This window comes from Strix aluco, chromosome 1 (assembly GCF_031877795.1).
Source record: "Strix aluco isolate bStrAlu1 chromosome 1, bStrAlu1.hap1, whole genome shotgun sequence".
NCBI classification, from domain to species: Eukaryota; Metazoa; Chordata; class Aves; order Strigiformes; family Strigidae; genus Strix; species Strix aluco.
The window spans coordinates 51,380,801-51,404,252 of record NC_133931.1 but is presented as its reverse complement, the minus strand read 5'-3'; the positions used below and the strand labels follow the sequence as shown (position 1 = coordinate 51,404,252).

General features: G+C 39.1%; 1 protein-coding gene across 1 annotated transcript in view; it reads left to right on the top strand.

Annotated features, from left to right (window-relative positions):
- The window catches only part of LAMA3 (laminin subunit alpha 3), a 119,109-nt gene that overhangs the window by 85,000 nt on the left and 10,657 nt on the right, over positions 1-23,452 (top strand). Inside the window, exons 41-62 of the mRNA XM_074820700.1 lie at positions 739-848; positions 2,756-2,836; positions 3,770-3,876; positions 6,529-6,579; positions 6,970-7,121; positions 7,662-7,772; positions 7,873-7,984; positions 8,534-8,701; positions 9,853-10,049; positions 11,498-11,614; positions 12,156-12,310; positions 13,664-13,805; positions 14,396-14,495; positions 15,250-15,366; positions 15,447-15,626; positions 17,402-17,544; positions 18,617-18,793; positions 19,972-20,123; positions 20,222-20,384; positions 20,852-20,985; positions 21,494-21,644; positions 22,509-22,628. Coding sequence (XP_074676801.1) covers positions 739-848; positions 2,756-2,836; positions 3,770-3,876; positions 6,529-6,579; positions 6,970-7,121; positions 7,662-7,772; positions 7,873-7,984; positions 8,534-8,701; positions 9,853-10,049; positions 11,498-11,614; positions 12,156-12,310; positions 13,664-13,805; positions 14,396-14,495; positions 15,250-15,366; positions 15,447-15,626; positions 17,402-17,544; positions 18,617-18,793; positions 19,972-20,123; positions 20,222-20,384; positions 20,852-20,985; positions 21,494-21,644; positions 22,509-22,628 — 2,940 coding nt within the window. The remainder of the gene's footprint in view (positions 1-738; positions 849-2,755; positions 2,837-3,769; positions 3,877-6,528; positions 6,580-6,969; positions 7,122-7,661; positions 7,773-7,872; positions 7,985-8,533; positions 8,702-9,852; positions 10,050-11,497; positions 11,615-12,155; positions 12,311-13,663; positions 13,806-14,395; positions 14,496-15,249; positions 15,367-15,446; positions 15,627-17,401; positions 17,545-18,616; positions 18,794-19,971; positions 20,124-20,221; positions 20,385-20,851; positions 20,986-21,493; positions 21,645-22,508; positions 22,629-23,452) is intronic.

Sequence of the window (23,452 nt, the reverse complement as noted above, 5' to 3'; positions counted from 1 at the left end):
ATAGAATGATTTAGGTTGGAAAAGGCCTTTAAGATCATCAAGTCCAACCGAATGTGTGTGACAATTAGCACTAGGAATAAGAATGTTTCTAAAATAAGATGTAAGTCCCAACAATTTTGCCATGGAATAAGTGGCTCAGTTGTATCAGTTTCAGTTGTTTTCCCAGCCTTTGCTGTTTATTATTTATTCCAGTTACCCCAGATAAATACAAATTACGTATATGCTGGAGAAAGTACATGAAATTCAGTTCTGATCTGAATCTACTACAGTAAATACTTTTAATATTAATTTCATGGCATTTTTTTTAAGAATGTACTTGGACTCAATTAATTGCATGCTTTTAAATTATATCTGCCTTCTAATTAGTGTTAAAATGCAAAATTTAAAGTTCCATTTAAACATAGTGGGTTTTAATTGAAATATCAAGGCATAGAGAGTGCATTAATGGAATGTTCTTTGACAAACTACGCATCTGACTGAATTCCTTTAAAAATATGTTTAGTTCTGCTTATTTTGTTGCTTTTCCACAATAGTGAGCAAATTGTGCTTTCTACAATTAGAGAATGACTAGAATCAATCTATCCTCGTCGTGAAGGCAGTTCGGCAGTAAATGCTTGATTATGTGGAAGGGAAAGAACATATCTTCTGAGTAGATTGGCTATAATTGTTTTTAAATAATAATAAAACCACATTGAGTGGTAAATCACTGTTAACTGTCTTGCTTGTTTCCTTTATAAGAACTGCCAGTATAATACTGCTGGGGAGAAATGTGAGCGCTGTAAAGATGGCTATTTTGGAGATGCCACTCAAGGTTCCTGTCGGGTGTGTCCTTGCCCTTATACAAACAGGTACAGTAAAAGGTCATGGGTAGTCAAACAGAGGGTAAAGAGGAGGTGGAAAAGAAAATAAGAAAAAAAAAAAAAAAAACCCACCCAAACCAAAACCCTGCTACCGTAGGAGGATAATGATCTTTTTCTGTATTCTCATATTGCCCAACATGGTGGAGCATCAGACCTATTTGAGGCATGTTAGACCAGCACTAAGTTGGTGCTCTGTCTCATGGCATTACCTTTTTTAATAAGTTGAGTATCCAATTTTCACTCTGTTCCTGAACCAGAAAGGCACACTGCTCATCACCTGGGGGAGCCCCAGACAGTTGTAATGGGCTCATGTACAAAATCACCAGTAACTCCTTCGTAGTGAGAAATACAAGATGGAAGTCTCTTGCCTTATTGGGCATATCCAGAATCTTTCTTGTTTACTGAAATGCAAGATGTAAGTTATCTTTAGTCTCATATTTGACACCATTACTCTGGCTAGGAGATAACTGACAACAATCGAACAAGCCTTTTATATGAATTCAGAAAATTTAGTAATTTTCTGATGCAAAAATAATATAAAAACTCTTAAGCATGGATCTAGATTTCTGAAAGAGTATGTTGCTCTTCAGGTGGAAGCTCCATCTGAAGTACAAACATACTGAGCTAGAAAAAATTAAATTTCCTTGGATCTAATAGGGTTGCCAGGCTTTTAAAATAGGGCAGTAAATTGCATTTTAAACGCATGGTATGTTTAGCCACATTGTCATCGTTGGTCAGTTTTTAAATGTGAAATGTGTTGAATAAAAACAAATATTTTTTTAAAAAACAAGCTATAAATTGCTAAAGGCACCACATAGTATTTGCCAGGTGCGTTAACAAACACCAAGTAGCCTTAAGTTAGAGATTTACACTAGCAGACAACAGACAGGTTTTTCACTTATCAGAGAACTCTCTGATAGATCTGTTTCTGACAGCATTGGCCTCTTCTGCAGGTGCTTGCCTGAGGCTGACTGAACATATTTTTAGTCATCTTTTGCTTTAAGAGTGATGAAATACCTAGGGACACCATAAACCTGTGCAGTTTCATAGCTGCACATTAGGGTGGTAAATACCATTCCTAACATAGAAAATGCACCCCAGCTGGCATTATTGGAGTTGACAGTTTTCCACCTAGTCAAGTTATATGTAATTCTTAATGCAGACATCTGTCTTTGATACACAGACTTACTTTATCCAACTGCTCTTAGATTTAAAAATGGAAATAGTAAACATGGCCTATCCCTGCTTCACCTCCTGCCTTCTCCTTCCCAAACATCAGCCTAAAAATGATTTTCCTCCCAGGGAAATTTGAATCTAGATGAGTCTGCTAGAAAGAGCAGACAAAAGTGTTTGTTGTGTTAACCAGATATACTCTAGGGCTCCCCAAAATGGTGCACAACTCTACTCTGCCTTGATTAAAAAAACAAAACAAAGCAAACAAAACCCAAACAATATTAGCTACATAAAAATATCCTCTAATGTTTCCATCCATAAAAAAGAAAAAAAAAGTGCTATCCAAACAGGAGGAAATGTTGTCTAGCACAGGCTGTTGATTCTTGCCTAGTAAGATAAAATAGGTACCCAGACTTGCTTTATTTTAGAACATCACTAGTAAGGTTTATTTTAGGCATTCCTTTGGGTAATGAACTATTATACTCAGTCCAGAGGGTCAAGAAATTATTATTTTTTTGTCTAAAGAAAGAATTTAGAGGAAAAATATAAAACTTCAAATAATTAGTCACAGAAATTTATCTAGAGGCAATTAAATTAGCTGAGAAGTAATTTGGTGGTATAAAAAACTTTTAATCTGAAAGTCATTTAACTGAACTTAGCCTCTCGAGTGTAAAACCTGTTTGATGATGTGCTCACAATAATAATTTTGCTTCTTCGCAAAGATTTGCAACTGGCTGTGTGGCAAATGGTGATGAAATTCAGTGTCTCTGCAAAGAAGGCTATACTGGAGTTCGTTGTGAACGGTAAGTGACTTGTTTCTCAAGACCAAGGTTTTTAAGAGGCACCATAAAAGGAGGTATGTCTGTATTGGGTAGTAAATGGATGTATGCATATGCATAGTATGGAATTTTACTTACGTTTCAGATCCAGAGGGAATTTAAGCATAATGGAGTGGTGGTGTCTGGCTTGGAAACTTGAGGCCAGTAAGTCATGATGTCTCACCTGAAGACAGTACCTCCAGTAGCACATTGTCTTGTGCTTGAAGACTGTTACCTATACCTCTAAGATGCAGGTTTTAGACAGGTTTTCTCTTCCAGATCTAGCTGTACCTCAGCTGTTCATCGTGGCCCTTTGATCACGCATTGCCACCCCTATAGATCTTACAACAGAGTGACTTCTAGGAATATTATCGAGCCAGTCTGAACAATATATTTTACCTATAAAATATTTAGAGATCACTCACACAGGCTGCTTTGCTGGCAGATGTCAAGAGGAGGTATCACCCAGCAGAAGGGTGATAATGTCATTCAGTGCCATTGCTGTTTGAAATCTCAACATGTGCTTGCAGTATGATCCTCCTTAATATGTGTTTTCTGGTGGGATCACAGTCCAGAATGGTGTGGTTTTCTGGGTTAAGCCGTGTCAAATTCTCTATGTATGTATGTGTCTGTGTACATTGTATTTTTTCAGGTTAAGTGCATTATTCCTGTACAAGCATTGTGGGAGTTCTTTTATTTTTAGAAAGATTTCTGCAGTACTTGGAAAGATATTTTTAGCATAGTGCAGAGGATACTGTAAACCAAAAATATACCCTTTTTGTCTAAGTCAAGAAATGAAATAAAAAGTTCTTGGAAGTTTCTTCAAGAGAATAACTGGATTTTTTTGTCAAGGGAAAGTATATTTCACTAAAGTAACTTCAAATATTTAATAAAAAATATTTGTATCTTTTTATCTAGCTGTGCTCCAGGATATTTTGGAAATCCACAAAAATATGGAGGCTACTGTCAGAAATGTAATTGTAATAATAATGGACAGCTGGCTAGCTGTGACCACCTGACTGGAGGTACGTGAGGGCCTATGAACATGGAAGGGAATGTTGTTTTCTCTCTGGGAAACAGAGGAGGCAGGTACTTAGATCAGTTGAACTGAAGGAAAGATGTGGACTAAAGAAATGCAGATCATTTTTATCAAAAAGTAAGATTTCCTAAAACATAACACCATGGTAATACAAGGGCTGTCCTGAGTAATTGAGTTCACCCTTGTAAACCATTTTGTCATGTAATTCCCCTCATAAATACTGCAAATTTTATTTTGTTTTTCTGTATCACGGGTATGTTTTTAAATGTGCCATGGTTCCTCTTCTGACATGGTTAAGTTGTATCTTGCCAGTCTGTGTTATGGGCTTATGAAACTGAGCAGTCTAAATATGCATTTTTAAAATGTATTTGGGACAGATCAGTGACATCTTCAGAGTTTGCATCGGGCACTGCCATCTTAGGTGTCCAAGCTAACTGTGTTTACAGTGGAAGTTAGGACCTGACTCAGAAGACTGTTTTATAAATAGTGCTATACACCATTTTGCCACCTAAGACATCCATGATTTTCCCAGTATCAGTCACACATGTACTGCACTACTAGTAAGCACTTACAAGAATATTACACCACTGGTATATGTTTGCTATTATAATTCTAAAGTAAAGGACCTGAGCCTACACTCCTCAGACTGTCTTTACCTCTATTCACTTCAGTCCCTTGGGATACTCATTTCTGTTCAGAAACGCATAGGCCCCTGCTCCTGAAAAGGACCTTGAGTCTCTCATATTTGCGTTCTCCAATAACATTCCACTTTTCTTTCCCTGTAGGCAGCTTCTGCTCCTCAGATGTTAGTGAAGTGTCAACCTAATAACTCCTAATATTTCCATGCTCTTAATTTTTCTGCACTGCTCTTCATACTGCGTTCGAATGACTGCCAAGGATCACCTTATCTTTCCTTGGTCACAGAAATTAGAAAACCAGCAAGTGATGTGAACTGTTGTTGGCAGCTGGTGCAATATTTCAGTAGCTAGTTCTCATTTCATATTTCATCATTGAAGTAATACATCTTTATTATATTTATACTTTGTGTGGAACAGATCCAAGCAGTGTTTGATGTTTTGTCATTCTTTGTTCTTGAAGCAAGAGTTTGCTAGGACAAACTAATCCGTAGGGCAAAATTCAACAAGCCAGTTTGTTTTCAGTTTGTCTCCAACTATATATTCTGATCAGCCATCTCTTTCTCTGCATTAGGAATAAAACCCTCTGTGATCCTCAGCACAGCATGTTCTAGCAGGTTTCTTGTGCGTGATGTTCGGCACTTGGCCAGACCTTTTCATTTCACATTTTCTTGGCTGATGTTGTTTGTGCACAAGCTGTAATAATAGTTTTATTTAATTGGTACTTCGCAGTGACAGCTGAAATGTGTCTGGTGTTAGCTGAATTACACAACAGCAGAACTGCATGGATATTTGAATTTTGGAATAATTTCCTTCATTCTCTTACAAATATATTCTTTGTGACTTGTCTCCTTTTGGCAGCAGCGCTCACTACCAATCCCATTTAACTTCCTGATGACTTAATGTGCAAGTGCCAAAGGAAGTGGCACAGCTAGGCTGTTTGTTCCAGGCTGTTTCATGCTGCTGTTAAAGTTCAGGTCCAATTTTATCACTGTAACCTCTCACAGTTGCAAGCTGTTGTTGACTCTTGACAGCAGCAGCCTATACCCTGAGTGCATCCTTTGCCTTCAGAGTAAAAGACACACACAGCCCTTTTCATTTTCAAGAGGAGATAAGAGTTTGGCAGCAGGACCAAGCCTGTAAAAGGAACTTGGGCATCAAGACAGGGAGATTCCTGTCCTATATGATGGCACTTTTAGGACCCAGTTCCTCTCCTGCCTTCTAGAAGTTAGGATCCCAGGATGTTACAATCCCACATGCACCTGGAGAGTGTTAAGCTTCTTATAATGGGGTTTGTAAAACAAACAAACAAAACAAAACAGCACACTGGAGAGACAGTCACTTGTGCTAGTTTGTTGAAAAGTCTGAGGGCAATGTTTGTTAGGTACCACCTGTATCTGTGGTCCAAGCTCCATGCCTTGGGTTACATACAGTGCTTCCTTCCATGTACACACTGGATTTCTCTCAAGCTTGATTAATCCCTTAATCTTTCAAGCTGTGACAGGTATGAAGGAAGAATATAAACATTTCTCAGTTCCTTGTGGGTAAGACATCCTTTGGGGAATCAGAGTCTGGGTTTGAATATGGACACTAAATTAGATGAAGGAGTTTGAACATATGTCCTGGGTGAAATGCTTTAACAATATAGTCTTGGCTCCAATCCTGGTGGTGTTATTCTAGGCAAATTCTAGCAATACATTCAGCACACTTGATGTGAGAGAGCCTCCTGCTGCTACCCAAGCAGCAGATATTGGGGGGGGTTACAGTCAGTTTCCTTTCAGGGATGAAAAAGACATTGTTCTCAGCAAGGCATAAGTGGGAGCTGAATGTTTTGGCATGCTCAAGCCTTCTGGGTATTTCAGCTCGTGCGCAGTGGGTATGGATTTATGAAAGGGCGGCACCGTGTTTTAATGGCTGCCAACCATGAAAAGTGAGGGCAAAAATACAATAGTAGTATTTCCGTAAGAAAACTTTGGTTACTGATGACAGTCTTGTGATTTCAGAGTGTTTCAATAATGAACCAAAAGATGTGGATCCCAATGAAGATTGTGACCGTAAGTAATAAAATAGAACGGCACTTAGATTGTCTTCTGCTGGCTTCAGGTGCATACTGATGACCCTTTTAAGGGTGGCAGAATTTAAAAAGGACTGGGGATGTCCTGTAATGAATCTTTTAAAAGTAAACATTCAACCAAACACTTGGAAAAATTATAAAAGAGGTGGTCAGCTAGCCAGATGTAAATGGGGCCTCGTCCTTATTTCTGGCTTTGGTCACTCTCCTTAATAGTGTGGGCTTTGTTGTTGCCTTTGTTCTTCAGGTGGCATCAGGTGACAAGCATCAAAGTCTTTACATTGCATCTCATTTATTAATGAACTCAGTGAAATGTTCTCTGCACCAAGTATCAATAATATCTATTGTTTTCCTTTGCTCATGCTCCCTCCAGCTTGTGATAGCTGTGTAATTACACTGCTGAAGGATTTGAGCACAATAGGTGATGAGCTTCAGCTGATTAAGTCTCAGCTGCAAAATGTCCATGCGAATACCCACACACTGGAGCAGATGAGGCATCTGGAAACACGCATCAAAGACTTAAAGGTAGGCACACATGAACAGAAAAGTGGATTTCAGATTAAGTAGCTAACAGCCGAACCTAGGAACTTATGCCGTCTTTTTGTCAGCTTGCAAGGAAACATACATCAACTTCTGATTTCAAATACCAGATGCTGACAGCACTGGGCTTCACTTGTTAGAAGACAGCTGTTGTTTCCATGTTATGCTCTGAAAGAGAATCAGTATCTCTGCTTTTTCTGAGGCCTGCTTGCCTTGAAAGCTATATCTCTGAGGTTTCTGTATAGCTCTGTCTTTTTCCAGCACTTCATGTCTCTGCATTACCAAAAAACCCCAACTTTCCAACTGCCAATACCAAAATTCATCCTAAAAAGAATTTATTTGGTTGACATGGCAGTTGCTATACTCGCAGATAAAAAAGCCTAGGTTTTGGGCAGCAGTTGGTCAGTCTTCATGTCAGTAATGCTGCTTTTATTTACCTTGGGTAAAGATCTAACCTAGTGCATTTTTGCTTTTTTGTCTCCTGTGTATGGGTGGCTTATTGGATTTTTTTTTCTTTCTTTTCAGGTCTTACTGAACAATTACCGTTCTGTTGTCCATAATCAGGGTTCAAAGGTAGATGAGCTGGAAACAGAATTCATTAACCTAAATCGTGATGTAAATGCTCTCCAGGAAAAGGTGACTTACCAAATCAATTTAAAAGCACACATCTCTTGACTACATATTAGCATGATGTATCCAGATATTTTTAATCTAATAATTTTTTTTTCCTTACTAGGCTGAAATGAACTACAAAACAGCTGAGATATTATTTAATAATTTTGGCCAAACTCATCAGAAAGGAAAGGATTTGGTTTCACGAATACAAATAGTTGTCAACAATATAGAAGGTAAAAAATAGTTTCTAACTCCATAACCTGTTTTGTTTTATGGAATCTGTTCAGTGTATTTACAATATTCTTAATTAAGCATGATAGGTTTTCTTAGAAAACAACTTCATAAATCAGAATTTAGACATAGCTGTGGAATTCACTCTTCCTATTAGAAATCTAATGTATTATGTTAGTTTAGGAGCCTACCTTCCCTGTGTACTGAATAGGGAAAGAGAGGCTTTACCACAGGGACATGTAGAGCAATGAATTGTCTATCCTGACTTTAGTCTGGGTTGCTATCATAGGCTCTTAAATTAGAAGTTTAAAATTATTCCTGGGAACTTGGTCATTTGGGACAGATTTCAAGCCTGATGACATCTTACTAGCTCTGGTCATGTGACATGGGATACTTTTCAGCTTAATACAGTTAATGCAAAATGGATCTACTTAATTAAGAAATTTATGAATAGGCAGGTCTTTTTTAGAAAAGAGACCAACCCTGTCATTTGTGTCTTTTCCATAAGCTTAAGCGCATCCTCTTTGGCTTTGACAATACTTTTTTTTTAGTGCTCTTGGAACAAGTAGCTGGTACAAATGCAGAAGGTAACAACTTGCCCTTGGGAGATGCTGCCAAAGAACTGGCTGAAGCTCAACGCATGATGACGGAGATGCGAAACCGCAACTTTGGCCACCTTCAAGCAGAAGCGGAGAAGGAGAGAACAGAAGCTCAGCTGCGTAAGGGCTTGTTCTCTCAGCTTCTTACTGTCTAGAAAGATCAATCTTAAATCTGAAGCATTATGGATTGTTTTGGATGGAGTGCAGGGATGGGGATTTTGCAGTGTATCCCTGGGATCTGCCATGATCATTAGTCAGCACAGAAGTAGTAGTTCTGGAAGGGATTTAAAGGCATTTTTAGTTTGTTATGGAAGAAACCTGGTTGAACTGGGGAAGAAAACCCAGTAGATCCTTCTTTAATAACAAGATGAATCTCGGTAAAATAAAGGCGTAGCCAATCATAATATACTTATGCAACGTTTCTGTGTATTGTAATATATAGGCTATGGCACATGCAGCTATTTTAGAAGAATTACACATGTAATTTAAGAACAGATTTTAAGAAGCTATTGGAGTAGTCCAAGGGCCAGAACATACAAGGATAAGGAAGTTCAGAAGTTTTAGTTGCACTAGTTGTACTCCCTTTTATGTTCTCTGCATGTGTTTGACTGAGACATTCAGAAAACTGATTCTGGACATCAGAGACAGCAAGAACAGCAAAGTCACAGGCTTATCTCCTAACCAGGGGCATAGCTGAGAAAAGTGAAAGACCTTTCGAGTGATAGTAATTTCCCCTAACTTTGGACTTTGATACGTACCTCTGAGTAACTCTTCCGTATCCTGTCTTGTAGGCAGTGAAATGGGCACTCTTAAGAGTGTGAATCATTTGACCTCTTTTATGTTTCTACCTTCTTTGAGATTAAATGTGCCCATATCTCTCCATTGATTACAGAGGAAGCTTTGATGACTAGCACAAATGTAGATGTCTACATTGTAGATGAAATTGATGAAATTGTGTTAGTTGCATATAAAAAGAGAACACTATTCAGTCTTTGCAGATCATCTTCATCCTTACTTAATATTGAAATAGCCAAATAAATGTTTACCTGTGCTCTGTATCTGCAGCAGCAAACTTTTGAGCAGAGTTGATCCAGTGAGATGCTGAATAGCATCTCTGCTATAGTAACACTGGAACTAGTGCTGCAAAGAATGTGCAGTGTTTCACACAACCACAGCTTTCTAATCCTAAATGTCAAGCCCTTTTGAAGGAAGTTTTTTCTGGTTCCCTTCTTTTCTGAATAAAACTTTTCTTTCTGGTCCTGATACTGCAGTACTGGCACGTATTAAGAATGAACTACAAAAGTACCACCAAGAAAATCATGGGCTTATCAAAATTGTGAGGGATTCATTGAATGAATATGAATCCAAAATCACTGACCTCCGTGAAGCTCTGAATGAGGCGACGGGACAAATCAAGCAGGCTGAAAACTTAAACAGAGATAATGGAGTTCTGTTGGAAGACGTTAAGGTAATATCAGGGTTCGGGAGAAGAAAGTTAAATCTCAGGAGATAAGTGCTTTTGATTGCTGCTTTTGACCTTGCAAAGCCAAGTAGCACTAATTCTTCAGACTTTCTACAAGGTCTCTTTCCATCTTTTGATACGTGTATGGACAGGTATAAATGTAGTCCACTCCCACTTGTGGCCTCTTTATGTGACCAGGGCAGTGTGACCAAGAAAGACATAGCTCTGATGGTAGCAGGGAAGCCTAGCCCTTCTCTTCAGCTGCCACTAGCATTTTTGTTTCCTAGTCTAGATCAAATCCCTGACGCTGATGTACTTTTTTTAATAAATTCCTTCAAGTATTTGGCTTTAACAGCTATGAAAGATAGGATTAATAATGTGTATAGTACTGTTAAATTATTTGGGATTAATATTCTACAGAACTGCTTCTGAGGTTTCATCAGAAAGGTGACAAGGAACAGCTGTCATTCCTGAGCAGTGCTTGATTTTTAGAGCTGTTGAAATAGAACAAGAAATAAGAGCATGCTGCAGGACCCATTCTTCTAAATTCATTGTATTTTTTCTGAAATATATCACTGTTTTAGCACACTCATGTCCATCCAGTTTGCTAACACTGCTTGAACAAAAGAATTTGTACATTCAACTGTCCCTTTCAATATTTAATTGTTTCTTTATGTGCATGGACTGCACAATACATGTGCCACATAGGTATGCACAGTTGTGTTAAAAGATGGATGCATCTGTACAAGTCGTAAATCTCCTCATACACTTTTCTGGTAGAGAGAGATTTGACATGTTACAATGTTAGAAACCCAACTAAAGAGAGCTAATGCATCCTTACAACATCACTTGTCTGGCTGTGTTTGTCGTGTGCCATTACTCTAGAGCTATGCTGTGGATGGTCACGGGGTTGCTCCAGACCAAGGGGCTTCATTACCCTCAGAGCTTTCAAGAGAATAAAGTGAGGAGGTTTCACACCCCCTTTCTGGTAAGATCCCCAGATAAAGGGATAGTGTAATCATTTTATTTCTGCCTTTGAGAGAACAGAAAAGATGAGGGTAGTGACCAGGGAGCTGTTTTGAAAATGTAGGAAAATTTAGGGAGCTGTTTCTAAAATTTCCAGGTTTGAAGTTTCCAGGTTCAAGAGATCAGACACTTAGATGGTCTGTCCTGACAGTTCACCTCAGCTGACCTGTACTGCTTTTGCTTTGAGTGCTAATAACTAAACTACTGTAGCCTCCTGCCCAGCTGTAAGCTATACTACTGCAGACTCCTGAGTTTCCTCACTCTTCTAATCAGTAGGATACCATTAGTCCCTAAACAGTATATAGGTATCTGATCAACACAGTCATAGTACCTTTAGTAAATCCTGATGCAAACTAGATTAGGTAGATATGGTTTTCCCTGCCTCTCATTTTTAACCCAATCATGTGTTATTCAACCCTTTTCTTCAGAAACGGATTGAGGAGACAAATGTACAACAGAATGGTATCTTGGATATTCTGAGCTCTGCCCGATCTTCCCTGACACAAGCTAACAGTATGCTTGGATTATTGCAAAAAAGCAAAGAGGTATAGTTAACCTTCTTAAGGTTAAAAACCCCAATATCTTGCTGTCACTGTAATGGGTAGCATAGCCCAGTGGCTAGGACACAAGGCTTATCTGAGCCTCACAAAAAGGGAAAGGATCTCACAGCCCATCCTGGGTGCAAGAGGAGCCTGCCTGCACAGGTTTCCATAAGAGAAGCTTGTTGAAGCTTGCGATGTGTCTCAGGAAGACAGCTGCAGATATCTGAATTTGGGAGAATATCTGTGAGTAATACCATAAATGATTGTGCTGTTCTTGTATTTCTTTCTGGGCAATTGGTTTTAGCCACTAGAGACAGGATACTGGACTAGAAGGGTCTTTGGTCTGACTCAGTTTTTACATAGTGGGTCTAGAAACATAATGTAGTGACTAGCAGTTGTTTCCAGTAACCTGCACAGTAAGTTGGAAGGGAATGTTTTTCCCCTTGGTCTCCTCAGGTGCAAGGTATATGTAACACTGAAGGAGACAAGGACAAAATCAAATATGTATGAATACAAATAAAATTTTATCTTTATAAACCCGTAGGAATATGAAAGCCTGGCTGCTCAGCTGGATGGAGCAAGGAAGGATATGAATGAAAAGCTGACAAATAGCTCCTTATCAGCAAGCAAAGAACCACTGGTGGTGAGGGCTGAAGAACATGCCAAGTCTTTGCAGGCCTTGGCAAAACAGCTGGAAGAGTACGTTGCCGTTCCTGTAAATGAGACTTTTTGTACATAACATCCATGGTTGCAGTGCTCAGTCTGTAACTTCACTTGCTTTAATGATCATTTGCAAAGTTAAAAAGAAATTTGCTTTGTCTTTTTCTGCTTCTTCATGATGTACAGATGTTTTTCTTTCTTTTTTCCCCACAAATCAGGTTTTCCTGTATTTTCCTGTTTTTTTTTCCCCAGAAATGGGGATTCCCATAATACAGGTCTATATTACTGCACTAACACTTCATTAACGCCTCACTAACAAGAGAAGATCCTCATGTACAGAGTAGGAAGATGTACAGAATATCTTTTTTGTAGTGTTATTTCCTGTACTCGTACTCAGGGACACTTTTACGATGTCAGTGAATTGGGCCAAATAATTGGAAGAAGTGCTATCCTGACAGTCTTCAGACACACCTGTTCAGCATTAGTGAGGAAAAGACTTCCTATAGTTTTCTCATTCTTCAAGGAATCTTCTAGAAAGGCAAAAATATGATAAACTTGATATGAATCAAGTGTTTCTCTCTCCATTACTTGTACTTTACCTTGGAATTATGAGTGAGGTGTTGGAGGCCTTCTATGGTACATCAGAACAAAATGAAAAAAGTGAAATCCTGATACTTTTTTTTCCCTGTGCAAATTGTTTGCATTTTGTCATTATACCAACTAGAAACTCTCAAAAAGTTAAAATCCAAAATACCTAACTCAGCTCGAAAATTCTTGGTTAAAAAACTTTTTCATTAATTTTTTGTTAGTTTTCAGTGCAATTTTTTTCAATTAAGAAGACACTGTTCTCACAAATACGGGGCAGCTGATACTGGGCAGTTGCATAGCTCACAGGGAGTAGGTAGAAGATATTTTGTCTGTTGTTTCTGATTCCAGAGCTGCTGCGCTGGTTCTTGGGGAAAACACAAGAGGTTTTGTAGTTGCTCCACCTTCTGCTCCATCTGCCGCTCCTGTAGGATGCTAGAGCAGCCAGAAACCATCTGGAAGCTGCAGTTCTCTAAACTCTGAAGTGTTTTGGGGGGACTGTGATGGAGGTGGCTTATTGACCTTGTGCCTTGGTGAATTCTCACAATCTTCATCATTGAAAGACTGCTTTGGAGGCCCACAGTTGTGCTTTTCCAAGCACCTGAACTTATCCCATCTTCTGAAGAATCTTTTCGTATTGGTCTGCCTCTAAATTTGATATTTTTGCAGAATGAAATTACAGATCTAACTGAAAAATATTTTCTGTATTAGCATTAATTAGAAAATAATGAGTTCAGATGGATTCAGAATACTTGTCAAAGTCCACAGGCTTTGCAGAAGGCTGCATTTTTCTCCCTTTTCCCACAGAATAAAGAACAGTGCCAGGAAGGACGAGTTGGTAGGCTGTGCTGTGGAAGCTTCTACTGCCTATGACAATATTATTAATGCCATCAAAGCAGCAGAGGAAGCAGCCAACAAAGCTGGGAATGCAGCTGACTCAGCTTTATCGGTAAGTACTCATAAATGGCCAAATGGTGGTAAACTTGTTACAACTAGATTTGTTTTAACTATCAAAGTGGCACCAAAAAAAGACTTGTGTGTCTTGGCATGCCTTATTTGTCTGTGGCCATTATATGAGCTGCTATTCTGCATGTTCATGAATTAGTCTTGGTTCAGCACTAAAGCTAGTTACTGCCTTTCTGAGGAGGCTGTCCATATGAATGCTAACTGTTCCCTTCAGTGCAAAATAGAGATCTGCGTAAGGCAAGCCCAGTAATCACTGAAGGTGACTTCAGGTATTCTCTTTCACTTTGTACTAGTAATACCCCTGAACTCTTCAGCAGAGGAATAATATCTAACAACTGTGTGCTAGTAATTTCTTCTGAATGCCCCAAAATCTATCAGAAGTTTGCTAAAGACCAAGGTTGTATTATGCTTAAATTAATCTTGATCATTGTTATTTAAGGTGGTGTTCTTCACACAAAATCTCTGCCCTTGTATAGTTGGTTTTTTTTAAACTGGATTGGGCCATCTCTTTTACTCTTTAAATTTTAGTATATTCATTAAAGCAGTCTTACAGTACTGTGCTTCTATTACCAGACTGTGAAGAGAGACGACCTATCGGGAAAAGCTGCAAAGTTAAAAACCGAGAGCAGTACACTGTTGAATCAAGCACAGGAAACTGAAAGGACATTGCAAGGTACCAAGAAAGAAAGTGATGGTAGAAATGTTGGCACAGCATGACAAGCTTTCATTGAACAATGAATTTTCACAGTTCAGCAACGCTCTGCAGCACATATTTAACCAGAAGAGACTAGTTCCATTACAATGGGACATCTTGGGATGGTTATTTCCAATGGCAAAAAGGCGAGAAAGTGGATTTCATACCTCTGCTATGCTGTATACCTTTGCAATACTCCTGTCCAGCAAATCCTTAGCCTTGTGCTTGTTTTGCAGTGCAAATACTCATTCAGCGCTGTGGTGGTTTAGCCCCCGCCGGGGTCTGAGACCACGCGGCCGCTACCCCTCCCCCACAAAGGGAGTGAAATACAAAGCCCCAAGACTGAAATAAGGAAAGGTTTAATACAACAATGCAATAGCAACACAACCAACAACAACAATAACAATAACAGTAATAGTGATAGCAATGAACAGAGCAAAATAGCTACCAAATACAGCAGTTTGAAGCACGATGTACAAAACCACGAGTGCACCGCGCTCCGCGCCAGGAAAATGTGACCTGCCAGGATGTGACGTCCATGGTATCTGAATAACCCGGCTACAGCTCCCCCCCACTGCTGGGGAAACTTAACCCTATCCTGGTTAAACCAGGACAAGCGCTCAGTGGCAACACGAGCTGTGCAAGAGTGCAGACTGGTGCTGCCGCACTACCTGTCCAACAGAGAGGTGATATTTCTCTTTAAAATTCATACAGGGCATTCACTGTTTTGCAGCTATTGGTCCAACCCTTGAAGACATAAAACAAAGACTTGGTGTCGCTGATGGAAAGAAGAATACACTGCAAATTGATCTTGTCACTCTTCAAAATAATCTCAATGGGATAAACAGAGGTCAGTTACTTACTGATTTCTATTTTGCCTCTTTCATCTATTACTATAAGAATCTGCACATGCATTTGTGTATATTTCAGATGATATCGACAGCATTATCACCAGTGCAAAGACCATGGTAAAAAGTGCTGAGGATGTCACAACTAATGTATTGGATGAACTGCTCCCAATTCAAGTAGATGTGGAAAAAATGAAGAGTACCTACGGAAGCACACAGAGTGCTGGCTTCAGTAAAGCACTGATAGAGGCAAACAATTCAGGTATTGCATGTGCTATCTGAGACCTACCAAGTCACTGTTAGTGGACATGGTCAGTTTTGCAGCAGAAGTTTTAGTCATCCAAAAGTTAGTCCCCTAGCCTAAGCTAGTATTCTGAGCTTCCTTTATTGACAGCAGAAAGGGACAGGTACTGCAGAAGGTGATTCAGGCCATCGTGTGGTACATGTTAAAAGCTGATACCAGGACTGGTCTCTAAAGACTCGGAGGCCAGTGACTAGCAGGGTTCTCCAGGGTCCAATCCTGTTTAACATTTTCTTAAAGATCTGAATGATAGGGCAGACTGCACCCTCAACAAGTTTGCTGAGGACGCAAAACTAGGAGAGGGTCATGCAGCCATCCGGAGGGACCTCAGCAGGCTGCAGAAATCAACTGACAGGAACCTCATGAAGTTCAACAAGGAAAAGTCCTGCACCTGAGGGGAAAAAAACCCAGGCACCAGTATATGCTGCGGGCGGCCAAGCTGGAAAACAGCTTTGCGGAGAAGGACCTGGGGGTCCTGGTGGGCACCGAGTTGAACGTGAGTCAGCAACATGCCCTTGCAGCAGAGGCTGAAACACAGGAGATTCCTTCTGAACATCAGGAAACACTTTTTTACTGAGGGTGACCAAGCACTGGCACAGATTGCCCAGAGAGGTTGTGGAGTCGCCATCCTTGGAGATACTCAAAAGCTGACTAGCCACAATTCTGGACAACTGACTCCAGATGGCCATGCTTGAGCACAGGGGTTGGACAAGATGACCTCCAGAGGTCCCTTCCAACCTCAGCCACTGTGATTCTGTGATTTTCTACTCCACTGACGAGAGAAGGGTCCTAGACAATTAGCTTGGGCTAGATGTCTGTCAGCTGAAATTAAGTGAAATAGATTACATAGAGCCTGTGTTGAATACAAAATAGGAGACAGTCACAATCCCAAACAGCATCTTCTTTCATTGTTTCAGAAACTTCATTTGATAAACTGAAGTGAGATAAAACATTTTAAATAAGATAAATACAAGAGCTAGCCCTGCATGTTATTGCAGAGTCGCAAGTTGTCCCTACAGTTACAAGACTGGCTTAGAAGTCATATTTAGAAAAAACAATAGGTCTGGATTTCTTTTTATTTGCCTTTTGCATCATAGGGTTACAGTCTGCTAATACTTTCAGGTTTGGTTGGGGGGTTTTTTGCAGTCACAGGAGATGAAAAATTGTTTCCTGTTTTAATGAAAATTGAAATTTTCATAGTATCCCCTTTCTCCTGAAATAAACCTGTCCAGATACTGTAAGGCTCACTACTGAAGCAACCCTGACACAAGAATATAAGACATGCCCTACTTGGTCATGCCAGCAGTCTGCCTACTCCAGTATTCACTCTCCAGTAGTGGCAGCAGGAGATGCTACTCTGGGAATGCACATAAGCCTGTCCCCTGTCTGCTGTCCATTATCCTCATCCCCCCCTAGCATCCACAGTCACTGGATAATAATGTTGGAGAGCACATCCCTGTCTGTCCTATTTAATAATTTTTTCTGGACCTGAATTTATCTAGTATGTTTTTGGAAGTGCTGATTCTGTCTGCTTCTGCAAATACCTTTGGCTACAAGTTCCAGGAGTACAATAACCTCTGTATAAACTGCTAGTTTCAGTGAGGGCTTCCTAATATTGTAGCACTAATGAAAACAGGTCTGTCATTACCCTTCTCACTGCTATTGTGTAGTCATATCATATTTTTGCATCTGTTGTCCTCCTCCTTTCTATCATCAAGTTTTTTCTTTCATTGCAGTAAAAAAATTGACAAACAAACTTCCAGATCTGTTCAGCAAGATTGAGAGTATCAACCAACAGCTGATGCCAATAAGCAACATCTCTGAGAATGTAAATCGCATAAGAGAGCTGATTCAGCAGGCAAGGGATGCTGCTAATAAGGTCTGTCCTGAACATTGCAGTTATGCTTGACCTCAGTGGTTTGTACACAGCAGGATTTTTGTTCTTCTTCCTCTGTCTAAATCATTTTGTTAAAATGTATGTGAAAGACCAGACATAAATTTAATTCAACAGTACCACCCAGCACTTAAAGTAACTGTGGTGGTGGTAAGCATAATAATTCATACATAAAAATGAGTGGATGCAGTAACATCCTGCTCCATCCTCCTCCTGTAGAGTTTTTTTCCCAGGTCATCTCTGTAATACTTATTTGTACAATAGCCTCTTTCCTTCCAAGCTACATTGTGCTGGCTTTGGCAGCAGTGGTAGAGTTGGCTCTGCAGCTTAGAGGCAGGGCTCTCCACCCACGCATGGCCAGTGGAACACTGGCACTTCCAAAAAAGTTGTGTAGCCTCGTGTTCTCATCTCCAGCTGCCCCACGACGTGAGGAGTCAACTGTTAGCATCTTTTTATTGGACTGCCCTTTCTCCATTTAAGCAACTGCTATAGTTGCTCAATGGATAGTGTGGTCTCAGGTCCCAAAGAAGCATCCCTGTGGTCATCACAAATAACCTGTAGTTAGAGTGAATAAGAGGAATCTGTGACCACGGTGTAAATAGCTGTAATAGGACATGTCTTTATTAATATCAGTGGTACATTGTCCTTTCCAACAGACAGTCAAGTCCAGCTAAGTGAAGCATCAGGATATGTATGTAGACATTGAAATAATTCATAGGCTTGCTCTTTAGAGCTGCAGGGCATGTCCTTCCCTGTCTGTGCAGTGAAGGTAACAGTTATTTGTCAGAGGCGTGGTAAGAGTTGATTAATTGATGTCTGGAGTAAAAAAAAAGTCTGTGTTAAGGGGTAAGTGTTGATAATACAGAATACTCTATTATCCAGTCTGTTTCCTAATTATATTGTTTGGTAGGATCAGACTCCAAATCTGTAGTAATTGATGGCTGTAACAGGACTAGGATATGTAATAGATTACTTTGCAATTAAACACAGCAGTGAAATAAGTAGAAATAGTAACAATAGGTAATTACAACGTACTGAGTTTTGTTGTTCTTAACAGGTTGCTATTCCTATGAGGTTCAATGGCAGCTCTGGTGTAGAGGTTCGACCTCCAAGCAACCTTGAAGATCTGAAAGGCTATACTTCACTTTCTTTCTTTCTCCAAAGACCTCAGACAAGATTAGACATCCCCCAGAGGGCATCAAATAAATTTGTACTATACCTGGGTAATAAAGATGTAGGTATATTTTGAGATTTAATCTGATTTTTAGAGCAGACAATGCACTTTGAGAAATGGATGGGAAATTGTTTATTTTGACTGAAATTCATAGCTACTGTTGGCCCATTTCTTTATAATTGCCATTATGGGATGGCAGAAGTGTTTTGTGAAGAATAATTCATTCCTTCACTGGCAGAGTAACTTATTGGGTGACTGACTGCTTTGCCCCTTGATCCTTTGCTGTTTTGTTCCTTTGGAAGTTACTTCTCAGTCATGGATACCATCATACAGTCTTGTTAGAAGTGTCAGGTTTTGCAGTAGTCAGCGCAAACTCAGCCCAACTCCTGCCTCAGAGCTTTGACTCTTTTCACGATATAAGTCACTGTGAGTTTCTCCGTTGGTTAAAAAAAATGATCATTTTGGTTTTAAAATTCAGCCCCTCAGCTCTTAATTTCTTTCTCTTCTGAATATGCAGAATAGTACAGACCTGCTTGTGCATTCAGGCTTGCTCAAGCACCATCAAAGATTTAAAAAATTTCCTGTGTGCAGTTCGTAACTATGTGTCTTTAAGTCCTGTTATCTGACAGCAGCTGTATCTGTGGTGAGTCTTGTGCATACACAGAAATCTGTTTAAAGGTAGTTGTTCTACACTGGATTTCACCTTTTTATCCCCTGAATATCTGTCCAGGGTACTGTTGACACCGTTTTAATTGTTACTTGTGAAATGTGGTATGTTGGAGAAATACAATGTGAGTTGTTTTGGGAAAATGCTTCCAGTCACCTCAGTAGGAACCATTGTCTTTGAGTGTTATTCAAAACATCTTTTTTATTGTGCAGAAACTAATTTTTAGTAAAGGTGTCATGTTTTCATGGCTTTAGCCAGGAGATGTTACAAATGTGAAAATTATTTTAGCTACTATTGTTATAAAAATAAAAAGCCACACATGACTCTTCAATAAATTTATAACTATATGCACTGAATCAGTGCAACGCATTATTCATTGGATGAGTGCAACATGTAAGATTACAGTGTTTTCTTCCCAGAAGATAAACTTAATAACAATCTTCATCATATAGGTGGGTGGATTTCTTATGACTCATGCACAGTATGATGATGTCTCTGAGGAAGTGCTGCTGTATTTTACCTTCATTAACATTAATCATTTATTAATGATTATTTGCTTTGCTATTCTTAGGCCTCCAAGGACTATATTGGTATGGCTGTGAAAGATGGTCACCTCACTTGTGTCTATAACCTGGGAGATGGTGATGTAGAAATAGATGTGCAGCCGTTTGTGACTCAAAGCGAAACTGAGGATGCCATTATGGATCAAGTTAAGTTTGAAAGGTATAAGATCCACAGTGCACAACAGTCTTTTCCAAAACCTGTTAAGAACATCTTTTATTAGTGTGATGTGATATTTTGCCTGTCTGTTTTGGTTTTAGGATTTACCAGTATGTAAAGCTGAATTACATCAAAGGAGCAACATCAGCTTCTCCACAGTATGAACAACCTTTGAATGCAAGCAGTGGAGGCAGCGATACTCTGCTAAATCTTGATCCCAGCACCGTTGTCTTTTATGTTGGAGGATACCCACCAGATTTTAGGGTACAAAGAGTTGCTTGGTCTTTTAAAGAGATTTCTGTGTTAATCATTCTGTTGTTCTTACAAGTAAAGATTGGAACTGGCAGTCTTTCAAAGGCTGTGTAGAAGTTTGTCCGTGTCAGTAGGAATAGGTGGGATGCAAGGAGATGCTCCTTCCTACAGAAGCTGCCTGGCTTGTAGTATGCTAGAACTCAAAGAAGGGAGCATGGTGGTATTTCATCTGCCAAGGACAGCATGAAACCTTTCCAGTCCTGCTAAGTACTATTCCCAATCCATCCATATGACTCTGCTTTAAATTGTGCTGCAGTACTCCTGGGGTGGTATCAGATGGCTTGGGTATTATATACAAAGATACAATAATTTTATGATATTTAGAATGTCATATTCTATTTGAAGTAAGTCTTAGAAGTTACATGTCAATGTAAAATTTTGTCAATTGATGGAATATTTTTGATGACACTATTTTGTAGCCTCCAGGTAAGCTAGACTATCCTCATTATGAAGGCTGCATTGAATTAGACAGCCTAAATGAGCATATTATCAGCCTTTACAACTTCAAGAGGACATTTAATCTCAATACCACTGAAGTGCAACCCTGCAGAAGGTATGATATAAACACAGAAGTGTTTCACAGTTCTGTGATTTTATCATTATAAATTCTTGTCTTTTCACATCCAGAAGAATAACCACTGTGGCTAAACTGGTGATTTTTTGTTTAACTCTTGGTCATCACTACATTTCTTAGAGGAAATCCCCAACGTTGGCATGATTCCCATCTATGGCAATCTCAGTCCACTGGCCAACAATTTAAATGTTATAATACTTAGACACAATTCATGGATTAATGTATTCAGCCCCTTTATAAAGTAAATATTACATTAAGTGCAAAGAAGTCAGTCACTAATCATTTCCTCTCTAAAGACCATATGCGAATCCAACAGAAGCAGTGGAAGGTTTTCTCTTTACTTGGGTTAGATCAGAATTTGGCCCTATTAGTGGCCCTGTACCAAATGCTTTAACGTAAGCTTTTTAAAAATTATAAGGACAGTAAGTTCACATCTTAATAATTTTTGCTGTTATATATTCACATCTGTGACACTGAATTATTATAGGTATAAAGAAGAGACTGACCAAAGCTATTTTGAAGGCACTGGTTATGCCAGTGTCACATTGAAGGAATCAAATACCCACAGCCGAGTACGCTACGAGCAGACAATTGAGACCACTGCAGATGAAGGCATCGTGTTTTTTGCAGCAAATGGGGTAATTTGTGGAATGCTTCTGTCTGTTTTGTGGTCCAAGAACATTTTTTAAAAATTTGCTTACTTGAGAACCTGCTAGATTTAGTAATAACTGTAACGAAATTTCTTAAAAGTGTTATTTTTGTCTGTGTGGCAGATTAGTAGATTCTGCTGTATGTTTAATGTCGTATGGTTTAGTTTTAGGTAGTCCTGTGAGGAGCAGGGAGTTGGACTCGATGATCTTTATGGGTCTCTTCCAACTTGAGATATTCTATGATTCTGTAATCATAGAATATGAATACTCACTTTGTCCAGGCTGAGAAAAAAAATCATTCCAAGTAGCTCCTCCATTAGGCCATGCAGAGAATTCAGAACTGGGGGTGGGCAGGGAGAATGTAATTTGAATCAAACCAATTTTGAAATACTGAAATCCTCCAAAAGTGGAAGTGCACTTTTCCCAAATCTACATATGGGTGGTAACAGAGTAAGGAAGAATTTAGAAAGTGACATGGTGACTTATACCTGTAAAGGTGCTCAAAACAGCAGTGATACTACTTAGCTAATAATATTACAGGCATGTTTGCAATCACTGTGACATGTTCTGGATAATTTCTCAATGCTGTAAAAAGTCAGTAGACATCTTGAAATGACAAAAAGTCCTCTAGAGATTTGGAGAGTACATCTGGAGCTGGTGCCAGATCTGTTTATAGCAGTTTAAAGTAATTATGGTTGATTATTATAAGTTTTAGTCTGCTTTGTGTTATCTTTTCCCCCAAAAGCTTTATTGAAACAACTAGATCATTTCATTAAAATGATTCACATGACAGTGAAGTATATGTGAAATGTTGGCAGTTTAACTGTGGTGGCGTTTTTTTTCTTACTGCAGGATCAGTTCATCAGTGTGCTCATTAAAGATGGTCATACAGTTTTTAGATACAAAGTTGACTCTGAGCCTCCAAAAGAAATAGAAACCAATGCAACAGTAAATGATGGAACATATAAACAAGTATGTAATTTTAAACTATCAAGTGATCATTATTTGTAAAAATACACATCAGCTGAAACTAAACATCTTGTTGTAAAGTTTAGTTGTAAAGTTTTCCTTTGGTGTTGAGGGGATCATGCTGCTGGGGATTAGTTTGGGTATGTGAAAATTAATCTTTCTGCTGTCACGCTTTCTTGTGAATAAGTTCAGTTTTAACAGAAAAACCACCAAAGAAAAAAACTCTGTGACAGAGCATTGCTTTATTTAGAGAGCATTGCGTACATTGCAATTATTAACATTATTTTAATACTTAGATTAGTGTTTTCACCACCTAAGAGTTTATTTCTTCAGGCCGGGCTGATCTTTACAGAGATTACTTTTTTGTAGTCTTTTTGTTGTTGCTTGTCTATTTAACTTCAGCCTGGCTGTTTTGTGGTGCTACTAGAGTGAAATCGTAAAGACATTGTTAAAACCATTGCCATGTTGATTCATTCTCACTTTTCCCCTTACTACATCTCTAACTAAAGAGTGTGGGTCACAGGGTCTGCTGGAGGGAGACTTTATGCCATACTGGGTCAAGTTACCTCCAGCCAGCTGACTGACCTAGTCTTTGTATCAGGCAGCAGATCCTGATTCTTCAACTGCCAATAGAAGGCAATGTCTGAATGTTAGGTGAGGTGTATTTTTAGGGCAATCTTCCTGAGGAAAATAAAACCTCACCCTGTATTTGGGTAGTAGAGCATTTTTCTTAGGCATTTGCTTTGGCTAAATGCTCAAATTTTGCAAAGTACCTTTGAACTACTGCAGTTATTCTGGATTTAAGGCACTAGTAAACAAGAGGGGTG